Source organism: Mustela erminea, chromosome 4 (assembly GCF_009829155.1).
Source record: "Mustela erminea isolate mMusErm1 chromosome 4, mMusErm1.Pri, whole genome shotgun sequence".
NCBI classification, from domain to species: domain Eukaryota; kingdom Metazoa; phylum Chordata; class Mammalia; order Carnivora; family Mustelidae; genus Mustela; species Mustela erminea.
The window spans coordinates 114,911,047-114,928,198 of record NC_045617.1 but is presented as its reverse complement, the minus strand read 5'-3'; the positions used below and the strand labels follow the sequence as shown (position 1 = coordinate 114,928,198).

Below are 17,152 nucleotides of genomic sequence, written 5' to 3'. Positions count from 1 at the left end.
GTGGGACTTGATCCCAGGACGCTGGGATCATGACCTGAGCTGAAGGCAGCTGCTTAACCAACTGAGCCATCCAGGCGTCCCGATTTTATTTATTTTAGATTTTATTTATTTATTCGACAGAGAGAGTGAAAGACCATAAGCAGAGAGAGCAGCAGAGGGTGAGGGAGAAGCAGGCTTCCCACTGAGCAGGGAACCTGATGCACGGCTCGATCCCAGGACCCCAGAATGGTGACCCAAGATGAAGGCAGACTTAAACTTAACCATCTGAGTCACCCAGGCGCCCCCTAAAGATTTTATTTTTAAGCAATCTCTATACCCAATATAGGGCTCAAACTCAAAACCCTAAGATCAAGAACCGCATGTTCCAACTGAGCCAACCAAGTGCACCAATATGCACTGCTTTTTAATAGCAAAACTGGAAGCTAAAAGATAATGGAACAAGACTGTTAAAATTCTTAGAAAAAAAATTTAACTAAAATTCTATTTTCAGACAAATTTAGAGTCAAGTCTAAAAGGAGACATTTTCAGATATGCTTAAACACAAAAAAACCTACCTTCCTTGCCTCTTTTTTGAGGAAACTACTAGAAGATGTGCTCCAGCAAAAGGAGGAAATAAGAAAGAGACAGACTGAAGTCTCAAGAAACATGGGATGATGTAACACAAGGTAGTAAAAGGAAGGCTCAAAATAGCATCTGTGCAGAAGGTTTAGAGAGCAATTGTCCTGAGTACAGCATGGGGTGGGGGACTGAGGAAGTTGATGTCTCTGCGTGGGAAGTGTCAAAGAAAAAAACAGAATTGGGAGATTACTTGACCACTGACAAAATGACAGGTTTTTTTCCTAATGAAAAAGCTGAACAAGTCCATAAGTAAAATAAGCAAATAAAAAATAAAGCAGGGGCACCTGGGTGGCTTAGTGGGTTAAAGCCTCTGCCTTCAGCTCAGGTCATGATCCCGGGGTCCTGGGATCAAGCCCCGCCGCATCAGGCTCTCTTCTCAGCAGGGAGCCTGCTTCTCTCTCTCTCTCCCTCTGCCTGCTTCTCTGTCTACTTGTGATCTCTGTCTGTCAAATAAATAAATAAATAAATAATCTTAAAAAAAAAAAAAAAAAAGGCAAATATTAACCCAAGGCAAAGCAAAGAAGTATATGAAAGGAAAAACAGCACACTATGTGGATCTGCAGCGAACAAGATTTTTAAAAAAGATTTATTTATTTATTTGACAGAGAGAGACACAGTGAAAGAGGGAATACAAGCAGGGGCAGAGGGAGAGAAAGCAGCAGGCTCCCCAACGAGCAGGGAGCCTGAAGCCGGGCTCCATCCCAGGACCCTGGGATCGTGACCCGAGCTGAGGGCAAATGCTTAATGACTGAGTCACCTGGGTGCCCCATGCAGTGAACAATATTTAATCACAATATATAACAATATAATTATAACAATATAAATACTATCAGTCAAAATTTATAGCATAAATACATTAGAAAAGAGAGAAGGAAAGTAAGGGATTAAAGAGAGCTACTATAAAAAATTAATAGATAATGTCTAATACTGATAGTTTAGGCAGTACAAGTATAAGCACACTATTTAGAAATATGTAAGTACATATCAGAAGTGAAACTGAAGTGGTTAAGTCTGTAAAGTGAGATAACAGAGATAACTGTTTTTCATAATAACTTCTATTTGACTTTTGTAAAAATTATGTGCTTGTATTATTTTGATTAAAACATTAATTCATGGGGCACTTGGGTGGCTCAGTTGGTTAAGTGTCTGTATCTTGATTCTGGCTCAGGTCATGATCCCAGGGTTGTGAGATCAAGTCCCACGTCAGGCTCTGCACCGGGCATGGAGCCAGTTTAAGATTCTTTCTCTATATCTCCCTGTTCCCCTCCCCGCTCCATAAAAAAGTCCATCCATAACTCCTTTAAATAAAAAAACATATACAACATTGTATAAAATATTGCATAATAAAATATAATATATATAAATTTAAAAAACTTAAAATCAGGACCAGAAAAAGTAAAAATTACAAAAGAAGGACCAGGAGAAAAAGCACATTTTTAAAAAAAAAGATTTTATTTATTTGATAGAGAGAGACACAGTGAGAGAGGGAACACAAGTGGGGGTAGTGGGAGAGGGAGAAGCAGGCCTCCCCATGAGCAGGGAGCCCGACGTGGGGCTCGATCCCAGGACCCTGGGACCATGACCTGAGCCGAAGGCAGACGCTTAATGACTGAGCCACCCAGGCGCCCTGGAAATGCACATTTTATGTAGGTTATGTAGGTTACAAAGTACTATACTAAGATGTAGGTTATAAAGCAGGTTATAGAGTACTACACTAAGATGGTATAAATGAGCCCAGAATTTGACTGAGCTTCATGAATATCAAGAAGAAAGGAGGAAAATAATTTTTAGATATGAACAGACATTTCTGCAAAGAAGACATCCAAATGGCCAACAGACACACGAAAAAGTGTTCAACATCACTCAGCTTCGTGGAAATACAAATCAAAACCACAGTGAGTTACCACATTGTACCAGTCAGAATGGCTAAAATTAACAAGTCAGGAAATGACAGATGCTGGCGAGGATGCGGAAAAAGGGGAACCCTCCTACACTGTTGGTGGGAATGCAAGCTGGTGCAGCCACTCCGGAAAACAGTACGGAAGGTCCTCAAAAAGTTGAAAATAGAGCCACCCTATGATCCAATAATCGCACTACTGGGTATTCACCCTAAAGATACAAATGTAGTGCTCCGAAGGGGCACATGCACCTCAGCGTTTATAGCAGCAATATCCACAATAGCCTAACCCTGGAAAGAGCTTAGATGTCCACCAGAGAAATGGATAAAGAAGATGTGATGTATATATACACAATGGAATATTAGGCTGCCATCAAAAAAAAAAAAAAAGAAATCTTGCCATCTGCAACAACATGGATGGAATTAGGGGGTATTATGCTAAGTGAAATAAGTCAATCAGAGAAAGATGATTATTATATGATCTCGCTGATACATAGAATTTGAGAAATAAGGCAGAGGATCATAGGGGAAGAGAGGAAAAAATGAAACAAGATGAAACCAGAGAGGGAGACAAACCACAAGAGACTCTCAATCTCAGGAAACAAACTGAGGGTTGCTGGAGGAGAGGAGGGTGGGAGGGCTGGGGTGGTGGAGTGACGGACATTGGGGAGGGGATGTGCTATGGTGAGTGCTGTGAATTCGTAAGACTGATGCATCACAGGCGTGTACCCCTGAAACAAATAATACGTTATATGTTAACAAAAAAAAGAAAATAATTTTTTATGCAGTCTTCCTTTTCCATGAGGAAAAACATAACAATTTCCTAGAATAAGCAAAACATCTCCATGTTCTGCTCTCAAATTAATTTTTCACACAGAGTCTGATAGTGTTATTATCATCTATAACCCGCACATACCTAAAACCACACCACTGACACGGCATTTCCCAGTGTGCTCAGGCTCTGGTTCTGTAAGAATAAGGTCTTCTACAGCTCCCTCCTGAACAGTAAGCAGTGGTGTATTTAGGATTTCTTTCTGTCAAAAGAGAACACAGATTGAAACCTAACAGTTAAATAATCACTATAGTCTTCCCTTTTTTCTTTCCTGTCCCATCCTTACCTGCATGTTCTGCTTATAGAGTTTCCTATCAATTTGAGCTCTCAGACCCCAAACAGCTGGTCCCTTACGCCGGTTTAATACTTTGTAATGTACACCAGATTGGTCACAGATTCGAGAACACAGGCCATCCAAGGCATCAACTTCCCTCATTAAATGCCCCTTGCCAATGCCACCAAAGGAAGGATTACAGGACATCTGACCTAAAGAGAACAGACATAAAATAAATATATGAGCATCCTGCATGTAGTGAGTATTTATATTTTATTTTTTAAAAAAGATTTTTTTTTTAATTTGACAGGCAGAGAGAGAGAGGAGGAAGCAGGCTCCCCGCTGAGCAGAGATCCTAATGCTGGACTTGATCCCAGGACCCTGGGATCATGACCTGAGCTGAAGGCAGAGGCTTTAACCCACTGAGCCACCCAGGTGCCCCTTAAAAAAGATTTAAAAAAATTTATTTGTCAGAGAGAGAGCACTAGCAGGGGGAGCTTCAGGCAGAGGGAGAAACAGACTCCCCGCTGAGCAGCCCCCCGCCCCCACCCCCCCGCCCCGGGCCCTGATGCGGAACTTGATCCCAGGACCCTGGATCACGACCCGAACTGAAGGTGGACACCCATCTGACTGAGCCACCCAGGGATCCCCGTAGTGAGTGTTTAAAAGGGAAATGTTTGTACAAGTGATCAGAATCATCTCATACAATACAAACTTAGAAAATCCCAATGGGATGCAAGAGTCATTCAGGGCATCTTGGAAGATAAACCACTGACTGTAGTTTCTTTTGAATCTTTTCCTTGACACACATTTTTACTGGTTTATTAGGTTGCCTTTTCCTTTAAAGTGTGGCTTTGAAATCTTTACTTCATGAAACCTTTCCCAAATCAAGCATAAGTTCCCTGGCACTGATTCACTGTTACAATCAATTATGTCTTCCATAAATGCCATCTGCTGTTTTCTTTCTGCTTATTTTGTAAAAATAATTAAATTATAAGCTTCCTGAAAGTAGAAACCATATTTTGTACCTTCTTCTTAAATTCCCCTAGTCTTTCTTTTTCTGGAAGGTTTTACTTATTTATTTGAAAGAGAGAGATCACAAGTAGGCAGAGAGGCAGGCAGAGAGAGAGAGAGAGAGGGAAGCAGGCTCCCTGCTGAGCAGAGAGCCCAATGCGGGGCTCGATCCCAGGACCCTGAGACCATGACCTGAGCCGAAGGCAGAGGCTTAACCCACTGAGCCACCCAGGCGCCCCAAATTCCCCTAGTCTTATTTGAAGGTCTAACTCATGTGGTTACCTCAAAGGTTTTTATGGGCGGTGGAAGGATAGGAAAGGGATATGTCAACATCTGTAGGTCCACTATAGTCATCATCAAACCCTCTGCAAGTTTTTACAGTCTCCATAAGGAGGCTGAATCATGCTGTGATTAGGAGCAAGTGAAAGGGATCTGGCTCAGTTCTTAGATCTACCACTTACAAGGTCTGTCATTTTGGCAAGTTATTTAATTTTCTCTACCTCACTTCCCCTACTATAAAAACAAAAATGATGGGCGCCTGGGTGGCTCAGTGGGTTGAGCCGCTGCCTTTGGCTCAGGTCATGATCTCGGGGTCCTGGGATCGAATCCCGCATCGGGCTCTTTGCTCAGCAGGGAGCCTGCTTCCCTCTCTCTCTTTCTGCCTGCCTCTCCGTCTACTTGTGATTTCTCTCTGTCAAATAAATAAATAAAATCTTTAAAAAAAAAAAACAGGAATGATAACTGCAGCAGCTTATTTCCCCTCTTCCTTTGATACAGAATCACAATTTTATTTAGGTAAACACTCCCCAGTAAGGTTTATGTTCAGGGAGTGTTATCTAAGCTCAGTAGGAATAAATCTTCATTGATCTAAGTAATCATGGTAATCCTGTTTCCACTTGCTACTCTCTGGATGAGGGAATGGAAATGAGTCATGAGGGGTGACCTATCGGGGAGAGGGTCTGTAGTAATGAATTGTTTTTCCTCTTTAAAGAGATACAAGGAAGAAAAAAAAAAACACCCTTCTTAGGCTGAAAGTTGTCATGTCTGGATGTGACACCTGGAACTATTATAGCCATTTTCTAATCACGAGGATAGTTAGCCTAAATGGCACAATGGAGATATGGAAGGAATGAATTCTTGGACACTGTGAGTTGCTGAATTAACCAACCTTAAAAGTAATCTACTTGCAAGTTCCTTTTTTTTTAAAAAATATTTTATTTATTTATATGACAGAGCTCACAAGTAGGCAGAGAGGCAGGCAGACAGAGAGAGGAGGAAGCAGGCTCCCCGCTGAGCAGAGAGCCCGATGTGGGGCTCGATCCCAGGACCCTGGGATCATGACCTGAGCCGAAGGCGGAGGCTTTAACCCACTGAGTCACCCAGGCACCCCAAGAATTTATTTTTTTAATATGAAACTTGCAAGTAGGGGCACCTGGGTGGGTTAAAGCCTCCGCCTTCGGCTCAGGTCATGATCCCAGGGTCCTGGGATCGAGCCCCACATCGGGCTCTCTGCTCAGTGGGGAGCCTGCATCCCCCCCCACCCCCACCTCTGCCTGCCTCTCTGCCTACTTGTGATCTCTGTCTGTCAAATAAATAAATAAATTCTGGGGGCACCTGGGTGGCTCAGCTGGTTAAGCTTGATTTCAGCTCAGGTCATGATCTCAGGGTCGTGAGAATAAACCCCACTATCAGGCTCTGTGCTCAGTAGGGAGTCTGCTTGAGATTCTCTCTCTCTCCCTCTGTCCCTCCTCCAATTCACTTTCTCTCTTTCTCTCTCAAATAAGTAAATAAATTTATAAAAAATAAATTCTCCTTTTTGTTTAAATTAATTAAATAATAAGGATTTGTTACTTGCAAATGAGTGTACACAAAGCAAGTGGCACAGTATCTGGCACAGAATAAGCAACGAGTAACATTTACTAATAATTGTTTTATTTCCCAGTGTAAAATATTTCTCAGTGTATAATACTCTCTGCTTCTGATTTTCACTTTTTCAAAAATCACATAATTTCTTTGAATTGGCTTAAAAATTTTTTAATCATAAATAATTTTCCATCGGCAATGTTTAAAAATTTTATGACTTTCTCAAACATATAAAATATTATTATTGACATAAGTAGTCCTACACACATAAAATCAATAAACACAGTGAATATTTATCCTATCATTGAGTTTATATGAAAGCAAACAATTTGCATTCCTGAGTTTCTTTCTTTCTTTCTTTCTTTTTTTTTTTTAATTTATTTGACAGACAGAGATCACAAGCAGGCAGAGAGGCAGGCAGAGAGAGAGGAGGAAGCAGGCTCCTTGCTGAGCAGAGAGCCCGATGTGGGGCTCGATCCCAGGACCCTGAGATCATGACCTGAGCCGAAGGCAGAGGGTTAACCCACTGAGCCACCCAGGCACCCCGAGAGGATACATTTTAGATCAGAGCTCATAACTCAGTCATTTGCTGGTGATGTTCTGCTTGGTAAACACAAAGCTTTTGTTTGTTTGTTTGTTTTTTAAATATTTTTATTTATTTATTTGAAAGAGATACATAGAGACAGAGATAGCACAGGGAGAGGCAGAGGAAGAGGGAGAAGCAAACTCCCTGCTGAGTTGGGAACCCAACATGGGGCTCGATCCCAGGACCTGGAGATCATTGATGTGATCCAAAGGCAGACACTTCACAGTCTGAGCCACCCAGGTGCCCCATATGAAGCTTTTGTTAAAAACAAATAAAACAATGAATGAGGATATACTTTCTAGCTCACCACTGTTCCCATTATTCCATGTTGTTTTACACATTTATTTAAGATTTTATTTATTTATTTGCCAGAGAGAGAGAGAAATGTGTGCATGCAAGCAAGCACAAGCAGGGGAGCAGCAGGCAGAGAGAGAAAGAAGCAGGTTCCTGCCAAGCAGTGAGCCTGATGAGGGACTGGATCCCGAGACCCTACCTGAGCCAAAGGCAGAGGCTTATCCCACTGAGCCACCCAGGTGCTCCAGCTTTACTCATTTAAATTATGTCTAGCTCCTAGAGCATCTAAAGCTGTGATCCTTTGTCTTAGATATTGCTACTCATCAAAATGACTTTAGTTGTTTTTTTTTTTTAAAGATTTTATTTATTAGTTTATTTGAGAGAGAGAGGAGGAGGAGGCAGATGGGGAGGGAGAGGGACACGCAGACTCCACACTGATCTTGGAGTCCAAGTATGGGGGGGGAGGGGCTCAGTCCCACAACCAGAAGACCATGACCTGAGCCAAAACCAAAGGTCAGAAGCCCAACCGACTGAGCGACCCAGGTACCCCAAAATGACTTGGTTTTTAATTCTCATTATAAATCAGTTAATTTTTAAAAATCTCTAATCCCACTAATAACCAACATTTATCTCAAACTTTCATCCCTAGAGATGAGTCTCCTTCACATAGGCGGGGGTTGGGGGGGACAAATTTCTGAAATTCTACCACTTCCTGTATCTCTAAACTAAACAACTTCTAGGTCCTTTGCTGAATTACCATACATTATATACCTATTTATAAAACTTATATTTGTAAAAGTCACATGCAAAGAAATCCTTGTCTTTTTAAATTGCCGAAAACTTTTTCTCAAATACATTTATCAGTGTTGAGCCCCTCTCCTTACGGGCATAAAAGTTGAACATGCCACTTTTCTTTTGCTTAGCCTCAAGATTGATTTTTCTCCACATAGAACTCCAGGAAACTAGCCTAGAAGGTCTATTTGTCGGGGTGCCTGGGTGGCTCAGTGGGTTAAAGCCTCTGCCTTCAGCTCAGGTCATGATTCCAGGATCCTGGGATCAAGCCCCATGTGGGGCTCTCTGCTCAGCAGGGAGTCTGCTTCCTCCTCTCTCTCTGCCTGCCTCCTTGACTACTTGTGATCTGTGTCCGTCAAAAAAAAAAAAAAAAAAATAAAATCTTTAAAAAAAAAAAAAGAAAGAAAGACTATTTGTAAGAAAGTCTATCTGTATCCTTAGGTAAAGACTACTAACATCCCAAGTGTGGTACCAGTACTTGGTAATGGTAATAAAAATGTATAAATTGGGGCGCCTGGGTGGCTCAGTGGGTTAAAGCCTCTACCTTCAGCTCAGCTCATGATCTCAGGGTCCTGGGATAGAGCCCCACATTGGGCTCCCTGCTCAGTGGGGAGCCTGCTTCCCTGCCCCCACAAAAGTATAAATCAGTCCATTTTTCACTAAGCTAAAGAATTTAAGTTGGCTATGTAGAAAAGCTTATAAAATAGTTTAGTTTCTGAACCACTTAATGGGTCAGGCACTGTTGCAGATGATTTGCTTGTATTTTCTGATTTAAATTTTATAGCAAACTGAAGTTGGTACCGTTTTTTCTATTTCATAAAGAAACTGAGGGTTAAATAAATTGTCCCTCGTCCAAGGTCACACAGCTAGAACTCTGTGAAGCCTGGATTAAAATACAGAATGTCTAACAATCTCTTTAATGGTCAACATTTTCCATGAAACGCGTAGGTAATATGACACAGAATAAACAGGTGCACAAGACTTTTCTTTTTCATTGTGAAATGTAAAAATAGTTGGCAAAAAAAAAAAAAAACCACATTATTTTCCAGGTTAGTAGAAAATAAAAGACTTTCTGTCTATAACTTTATTATTAGCACATGATAATGACAAAATCACAACAGGACAATTCTGCCTTTTGCACTCTTAGGTCAGTTCTAAGAGAAAGCTATCTTTCTGAGGCCATGTAAAAATATTTAAGATTCTCAAGGGGCGCCTGGGTGGCTCAGTGGGTTAAAGCCTCTGCCTTCGGCTCAGGTCATGATCCCAGGGTCCTGGGATGGAGCCCCGCATCGGGCTCTCTGCTCAGCAGGGAGCCTGCTTCCTCCTCTCTCTCTCTCTCTCTCTGCCTACCTGTGATCTCTGTCTGTCAAACAAATAAATAAAATCTTAAAAAAAAAAAATTTAAGATTCTCCAATATATTGAATTATCTTACAAAACAGATTTTGATTCTAGAACAAAACTGTCATCCACTAAGCTCATCTATAAGAGTTATTATTTCTGAAATGCATTTATTTAAAAAGAAAACAGATTGCATTTTATTGACTGAATTATATGAATATGGATTTTGTTAAGAATCCCTTTATCCCTCACAGAACTACATTACTTATATTTAATGACCATCTTAGTTCAATAATACAACACTTTTTTCATTAAAATTTTAAATTATTATTGAAAGGTAGTATCCAGTCTTTATTTCTTAAAATATAAACCCTGAAATGTCTAATAAGCAAATTGTAATCTTTTGGGTAATCACATCACCCCCCCCAAAAGAATCACTGTTAACAGTGTTTATTTCTCCACAGTTATGAGCTGAATGGGAATTTTTTAAAAGTACTTCAGTATCAAATATGTGATTTATTCACAATTTTTTAAAGACTTTATTTAACGGAGAGAGATCACAAGTAGGCAGAGGCAGGCAGAGAGAGGGGGAAGCAGGCTCCTCGCCGAGCAGAGAGCCCCATGCGGGATGGGGGTGGGGACTGGGTTCCAGGAGCCTAAGATCATGACCTGAGATGAAGGCAGAGGCCTAATCCACTGAGCCACCCAGGCACCCCATTTTATTCACAATTTTTGCAAAACAGTTAATATTTCTACTATTCACTCTTAAGCAAAATGCAGGAGGGGAAAAAAACACAGGCTTGCACGATTTACTGTGGAGGCCAAGAAAAACAAGGCTGTACCCACCTCTAGTCTAGCCCTGACAGAAGTACAGCCATCTTGACAAAGCAAAAGCTGGCACCTCGCACTCCCTCTCCACCTGCTCCCTTCCCCTCAGTAGTAGATGTGAACAAATAGTTAACTTGTAAAAATCACAATCCTGCAAGACAGGAGTCTCCCTCTGTTTACAAATGTCCCAGTGCTAAGTCTCACTAACAAGGATGCTTGATAGGAGGAATGTGACATTCCACCAGGAAACTCCCAACTCCCTTCATGCTAGTGCCTCATTAGAGGGAAAAACAGCCTTAGCTTGATAGTAACCAGGCCTTCAATATCCTGACAGTCTTCTTTACCCTGATAGTCCTTCTGAATATCCCCTTTGTTCTCACCCACCGCCGAGCCCACCTCTACTCTGCCTTTAAAAAAAATGACTGTAATCTGGTTTGGGGTCCAAGTCCCTACTCTGCTGCGTCGGGTATACTTGGGCCCAAGTTTAAGCATGTCACCTCAGGGTCCAAGTCCCTACTCCGCTGTGTCAGGTATACTTGGGCCCAAGCTTAAGCTTGTCAAATAAACCTTCGTGTGATTACATCGGTGTTGGCTCCTGGGTGGTCTCTCAGACACGAAAACTCGGGCACAACATTGTAAGATGAAGTTTTAGCTAACACCTATTATGGTGCTAGAAGGAGGTGTTGCTTTAAATTATAGCCGTCCACCCACTGCCTATTAAGTGTGAAAAAAGCACTGCCAGTTCCTGACCACAAAATTAGGAAACAAACACCAAGTAGAGATATAGAATACAATAAAAGGTAGCATCGTTCTTCAAAGGGGCTTCATAAAATCTCGATAAAAACACAACAACTGTGGGCGCCTGGGTGACTCAGTCCTTGGGCATCTGCCTTGTCTGGGGTCATGATCCCAGGATCCTGGGATGGAGCCCTGCATTGGGCTCCCTGCTCGGTGGAAAGCCTGCTTTCCACTCCCCCTGCTGTGTTCCCTCTCTCGCTGTCTCTCTCTGTCAAATAAATAAATAAAAGTAAAATCTAAACAACACCAACCACAGAACCCACAACAATCGTTTAACAAATCATTCCTAATAAATGTTAATTCACTCTATTTCCAAAGCAACAAGCTAGTAAAGGATAAACGACAAAAATGAAGTAAGAAACTATCAGCTCGTATTCTTAGTTTCCCTCTTTCCCAAACTACTTCTGTCAGCAGCAGCACAATACATGGTCCACGGAACAGCCTAATCCAGGGTTCTGGGTCAGGCCTACCTGATCTGTGAAACTCAAAAGGATAAAACCACAGACATTAGGATTCTCACTAGCCTTGGGGAAGAGGAGAGGCTCCCCGCATCAGCAACCGAGGAAGCGGTGAAGCGGCTTACTGGCAGCTTGCGACCTACGCCAAGCTCCACGCTACCCGAACTCCTTACCGATCGTGTCCACGCGATGGGTGAGTAGCAGAGTTCGGGAGCCGCACCGAGCAGCAGCCGCGGCTGCCTCGGTCCCAGCATGTCCTCCGCCAATCACTACCACGTCAAAGTTCGTACTCAGAGGCGCCGCGCTGTCACCGATGAAACGGAGCAACGGAAGGTGCTTTTTGGTGAAAGAAGCCGCGACACAGGGACCACAACCGCGCAGAGAAAACATAGCTGGAGAAAGTTAGAGTCTGACCCTGAATCTGACGCAGGCTAGCCGCAGAAATTCAGGGTAGGAGGGAAAAGCTTCAGGGCGCAGCCATCTTTGCGCTGATGTCACAGCGTAGCAGTCTACGTCCAGCGTCATCGCTGATTGGGGCTTTGGCGCGATTTTGCTGGAGAAGTGTGACCCGGTAACTGTGCAGGTGGCAGCGCTGGTGTAAACCTCGTTTCGTGGTTGGTGGAGGCTTTTGATTACATATGGCTGTGTATTGGTGGCTCCTACTTGGTCATTTTCTGTCCTTTTCGGCGATTGGCATCCCTATTAGCCAGTTGGTCACCTACAGACAATGATTTTGATCACTTTGCCTTAAAAGGTTCTTTGAATTTTCTGGTAAACTATCACGGGGATTACTGTTTGTTTATAAAGACTAGCCTATGAATAGGAGGAGATTGGAAAGCAGTTAAAATAAATTTGGAAAGCCGTTAAAGCAAAATAAATTGTTAAAATGAAAGATTGTTGATGGCTAATTATGGGAATGGAATGGTTGAAGATTAAACGTCCAGCCTTTGGAAATCGACATTTTAATTTATATTTATTTTTTTAAAGATTTTTATTTATTTGACAGACAGAGATTACAAGTAGGCAGAGGGGCAGGCTCCCTGCTGAGCAGAGAGCCCCATACGGAGCTGGATCCCAGGACCCTGGGATCATGATCTGAGCCACCCAGGCGCCCCGGAAATTGACATTCTTAAAGCCTTTCTTAGGAGACCTTTAATGGGTTAATGAAACAACCCACGTGACAGTTTTATTTTTCTGATTATTAAAATATATCAAATAGAAATAGAAAACTGTGAGACTTGGGACGCCTGGGTGGCTCAGTTGGTTAAGCAGCTGCCTTCGGCTCAGGTCATGATCCCAGCGTCCTGGGATCGAGTCCCACATCGGGCTCCTTGCTCCGCAGGGAGCCTGCTTCTCCCTCTGACTCTGCCTTCCACTCTGTCTGCCTGTGCTCGCTCTCGCTCTCTCTCTCTCTCTGACAAATAAATAAATAAAATCTTTAAAAAAAAAAAAGAAAAAAAAAAAAAAAGAAAACTGTGAGACTTAAAGAAGCTATAACTTCCTCAGCCGTTCTCATTCCCACCCGTGTAATCCTTGTCAGCATTTTGTTGCTAATGCTTCCTAATTTTTGTTTTTCTTTTTAAGGATTTTTTTTTTCTTTTTAAGGATTTTTATTTATTTGTCAGAGAGAGGGAGAACACAAGCAGGGAGCAGCAGGCAGAGGGAGAGTGACAGAGGGAAAAGCAGGCTCCCTGTTGAGTAAGGAGCCCAATGAGGGACTTAACCCTGGGACCTTGGAATTATGAGTTGAGCTGAAGGCAGATGCTTAACCTACCGAGCCACCCAGGGATCCTACCTCCTAATTTTGTTTTTATAGAAATACTCATGCTGCTATTATTTTGCAATTATAACACTGTGATTATGTTATTTTTCAGTTTGCTTTTTTTTTTTTTTAAGATTTACTTATATTTGAGATAGAAAAAGAGAATGTGTATGCAATGGGGGGAGGGGCTGGGGGAAGAGGGAGAAAATTCTCAGGCAGACTTCCTGCTGAGTATGGAGTTGGACTTAGGAGATGGATCTCAAAACTCTGAGATCATGACCTGAGCGAAACCAAGAGTTCCATGTGCAACCAACTGAGCCACTCAGGACCCCCACTTTGCTTATTTTTTTTAAACAGTGTATTTTTGACTCTATGCCATGTATATTGAAAGGTCCCCCAATAATGGGTCTGTGATTAAAAGAGTGAGACTGATACAATGCGAAAGTCAAGCAAAGCTTTATTTTGCGCCAAGCATGGAGAATCAAACCGACCATTCAGGACCGTGCCTCTTACAGAGAGGACGACCTCTCTCTGCCTTAACAGACTACCTTTTAAGGGCAAAGGCCATGTGGTTGGGCCTGGCCACACACAGGTGGCCAATGAGATTGTAACCCACGGAGAAAGCTGCATAGTCATGCTAGGTCACACACGGGTGGCCAATTGAATTACAATTTGCCCTAGTTGATATTTGAACCGGCCTATCACCTTGGTCAGAATTGGTGCCCAAAGGGCAGGGTCCATACTCCTTGGTAGCCAGGGAGACAGTATGCACCCCCACTGATTGGATACCTCCACCTGGCCTGACCCACCCTTGTATTTGGGCTTTGTTACCTGGGACTGGTTTCCTGGGCTTGCTTTTAAGTAAGTCCTTGAAGCGGGGCAGGGTCAGTTTAAGTTTTACTGCATAAACAACAAAATCACTGTTTAACCCAAGATGGAATCCCTCTGGCTAAATAGGCCCTTACACATATATCAATCTGTCACATTTTAATCATAATTTATTTAATCAAATCCCAATTACTGGACATCTGGATTGTTTCTAATTTTTTGATATTGTCATCATCCTTGTACATATATCTCTTTCTAAATTGATGGGACTCTTTCTATAAATGAAGATACTAGGCAAAAGGATTCCTCAATATTTATACTTTTGGTAATGGCTAAATCAGCCTTATGAAAGCTTCATGTCAGATTGCGTTAACAGTGTAAGGCTATTTCATTATACTGTAGCCAGGACCGGAGTTTTAATTAAGTTTTAAGTATAAATGTGAAGAAGATGGACATTTTATATGTGAATGCTTTTTTTTTTTTTCATTTCACAGCCATTTCTTCTTCTTCTTCTTTTTTTTTTTTTTTTAAGATTCTATTCATTGGGGGCACCTGGGTGGCTCAGTGGGTTAAAGCCTCTGCCTTCCGCTCACGTCATGATCCCAGGGTCCTAGGATCAAACCCCTGCATCAGGCTCTCTGCTCTCACTCTCTGCTTGCCTCTCTATTTGTGATCTCTGCCTATCAAATAAATAAACTCTTTAAAAAAATAAAGATTCTATTTATTTATCTGACACAGAGAGAGAGAGAGAGATCACAAGGAGGCAGAGGGACAGGCAGAGAGAGAGGGGGGGAAGCAGGCTCCCCGTTGAGCAGAGAGCCCAATAGGGGGCTTGATCCCAGGACCCTGAGATCTTGACCTGAGCTGAAGGCAGAGGCTTAACCCACTGAGCCACCCAGGCACCCCTCACAGCCATTTCTTGATGCTCTTTCTTTACCTGTCTTCCAAGACATCAAGCTAATGGATTCTGGAAAACCAGAATTGGTTTTCCTCCTATTTTTTCTGGCTATTCCTTCTCAGTCATTTTTCTGGTGCCTCCTCCTTAAGCACTGAGCTCAAGCCCAAGGGCATAACAAAACCAATTCCCAAATCCCATCCTTTGGCCTCTATCTCCTGGGACCACCCCCAATACTAACTCTGTAGCAGTCTGGGTCCAGTCAGAAGTTGGAATCACATAGTAGGGCACCTGGGTGGCTCAGTCAGTTAAGGGTCTGCGTTAACCTCAGGTCATGATCTCAGAGTCACAGAATCAAGTCCCACATGGGCTCCCCGCTCAGCAGGGAGTCTGCTTCTCCCTCTGACCTTTGCCCATCTCATGCTTTTTCTCTCTCCCAAATAAATAAATAAAATATTTAAAAAAGAGTATTACATTATAGTAGTTAATGTAAGAATAATTAACCATATTGAGATATCTAGCTGGCTTAGTTGGTAGAGCCTGCAACTCCTGATCTGGGGTTGTGAGTTCAAGCCCCACACTGGGGGTAGAGGTTACTTAAATATTTCACTCTAAAATAAAAAGAATACCTATAATAAAAGAAATAACATATAAAGAAACTATATATGGTACGCTAGGACTGAGAGAGAGTACCCATGTAAGAATGAATTCAAAAGGGGTTCAGATCTCAAGTGCAGAAGGCCTTCAGAGGGTATGGGCTACATAACATAGGGGGCTTGCAGAGAGAGCAGCTTCTCTCTGTGGACCTCCTTGGCCATAGGCAGGCTGCATGCAAGGCTTGTAGAAGGATCAGCTTCTTGGTGTGTGAACTTCTGGACCACAGGCCAGACAGGAATCTTGGTTTCCCTGTCTAGTAAATTGTGGATGGGTTATGGCTGGGCCAAGGTGGCGAGGTCTCAGAGGGAATACTTTCCGGGCCTATAGCTGGGGTAGGCCCTACCAGATATTCTTACACCTACGAGTCTGACCTTCGCCCTGCAGTTCCCTTCCACTCTCTCCAGTATGTTGGAAATTGGCAGGAAACCTCTTCTTCATACAGTGTCCTCCTATAACCTCTACTGAGAAAGGTTAACATAGTGGGCACTTCAAAAGAGAACTGCTTAAAGGAACTCTGTTTTTTTATCAGACAGCATTTACCAAGGGGTGTACTAAGTCTTTGTCCGAGAAGCAATAAGTTGATAATAGATACATTTCAAACTTCACAAGCTCTAGCCACATGTGCGGTTGTTTGAACAACTAGGCACAGTCTACCCTTGGGTCCTACCCTTTTCCTTTGTATCTACTTTTCCCTTAGATTGGTTTGCTTGAGAACAAGCCTGACTACACAATAGTCCTTCCATTTTACAAAAGAAAAATACAGATTTCTCACATCACATTTTGAACTAGGGCTCATTGTCCTGGGGTGTTTAAAATAAAACAAACAAAAAAACCCACCAAAAACAAAACCAACCAACCAACCAAACAAACAAAAAACACCTTTGTATCAAAGAGGATATATCAAAGTATTGGTTTTAAGAAAACCTTTTTAAAAGAGTAATCAAGGCATGTTGTCCATTGACAGAGTAATGGTTATCAAAATGTCCTATATACTTTCAATAGAAATATCTAGTCTTAAAAAGGAAGGCTGATGATGCCTTCCTTTGGGTGGCTCAGTCATTTGGACAGCTGACTCTTGATTTTAGCTCAAATCATGATCTCAGGATCTTGGGATTAATCCCTAAGATGGGCTCAGCACTTGCGGAGGAGTTGGCTTCAGGATGCTCTCTCTTTCTCTCCCATCCCCTGCCCAACTCCACCCCCATGGTCTCTCTCTCTCTCTCAAACAAATAAATAAATCTTTAAAAAAAAAAAAAAAAGGAAGGCTGACAGATGCTACAATATGGATAAACCTTGAGGACATTATGTTAAGAGAAATAAGCCAGTCACAAAAGGACAAATACTGTATAATTCCACTTACATGAGGTACCTAGAGGAATCAGATTCATAGAGACAGAAAGTAGCAGGTGGTTGCCAA

At 42.2% G+C, this 17,152-nt stretch overlaps 1 protein-coding gene across 2 annotated transcripts in view; it reads right to left on the bottom strand.

Annotated features, from left to right (window-relative positions):
- The window catches only part of MTO1 (mitochondrial tRNA translation optimization 1), a 28,116-nt gene extending 16,027 nt beyond the window's left edge, over positions 1 to 12,089 (bottom strand). For both annotated transcript variants that reach the window (XM_032340473.1, XM_032340474.1), the window contains exons 1-3: positions 11,767 to 12,089; positions 3,634 to 3,833; positions 3,432 to 3,549 (exon numbers count right to left, since the gene is read on the bottom strand). In XM_032340473.1, coding sequence (XP_032196364.1) covers positions 3,432 to 3,549; positions 3,634 to 3,833; positions 11,767 to 11,983 — 535 coding nt within the window. In that variant the 5' untranslated portion in view covers positions 11,984 to 12,089. The remainder of the gene's footprint in view (positions 1 to 3,431; positions 3,550 to 3,633; positions 3,834 to 11,766) is intronic.
- Positions 12,090 to 17,152: the final 5,063 nt, after the last annotated feature.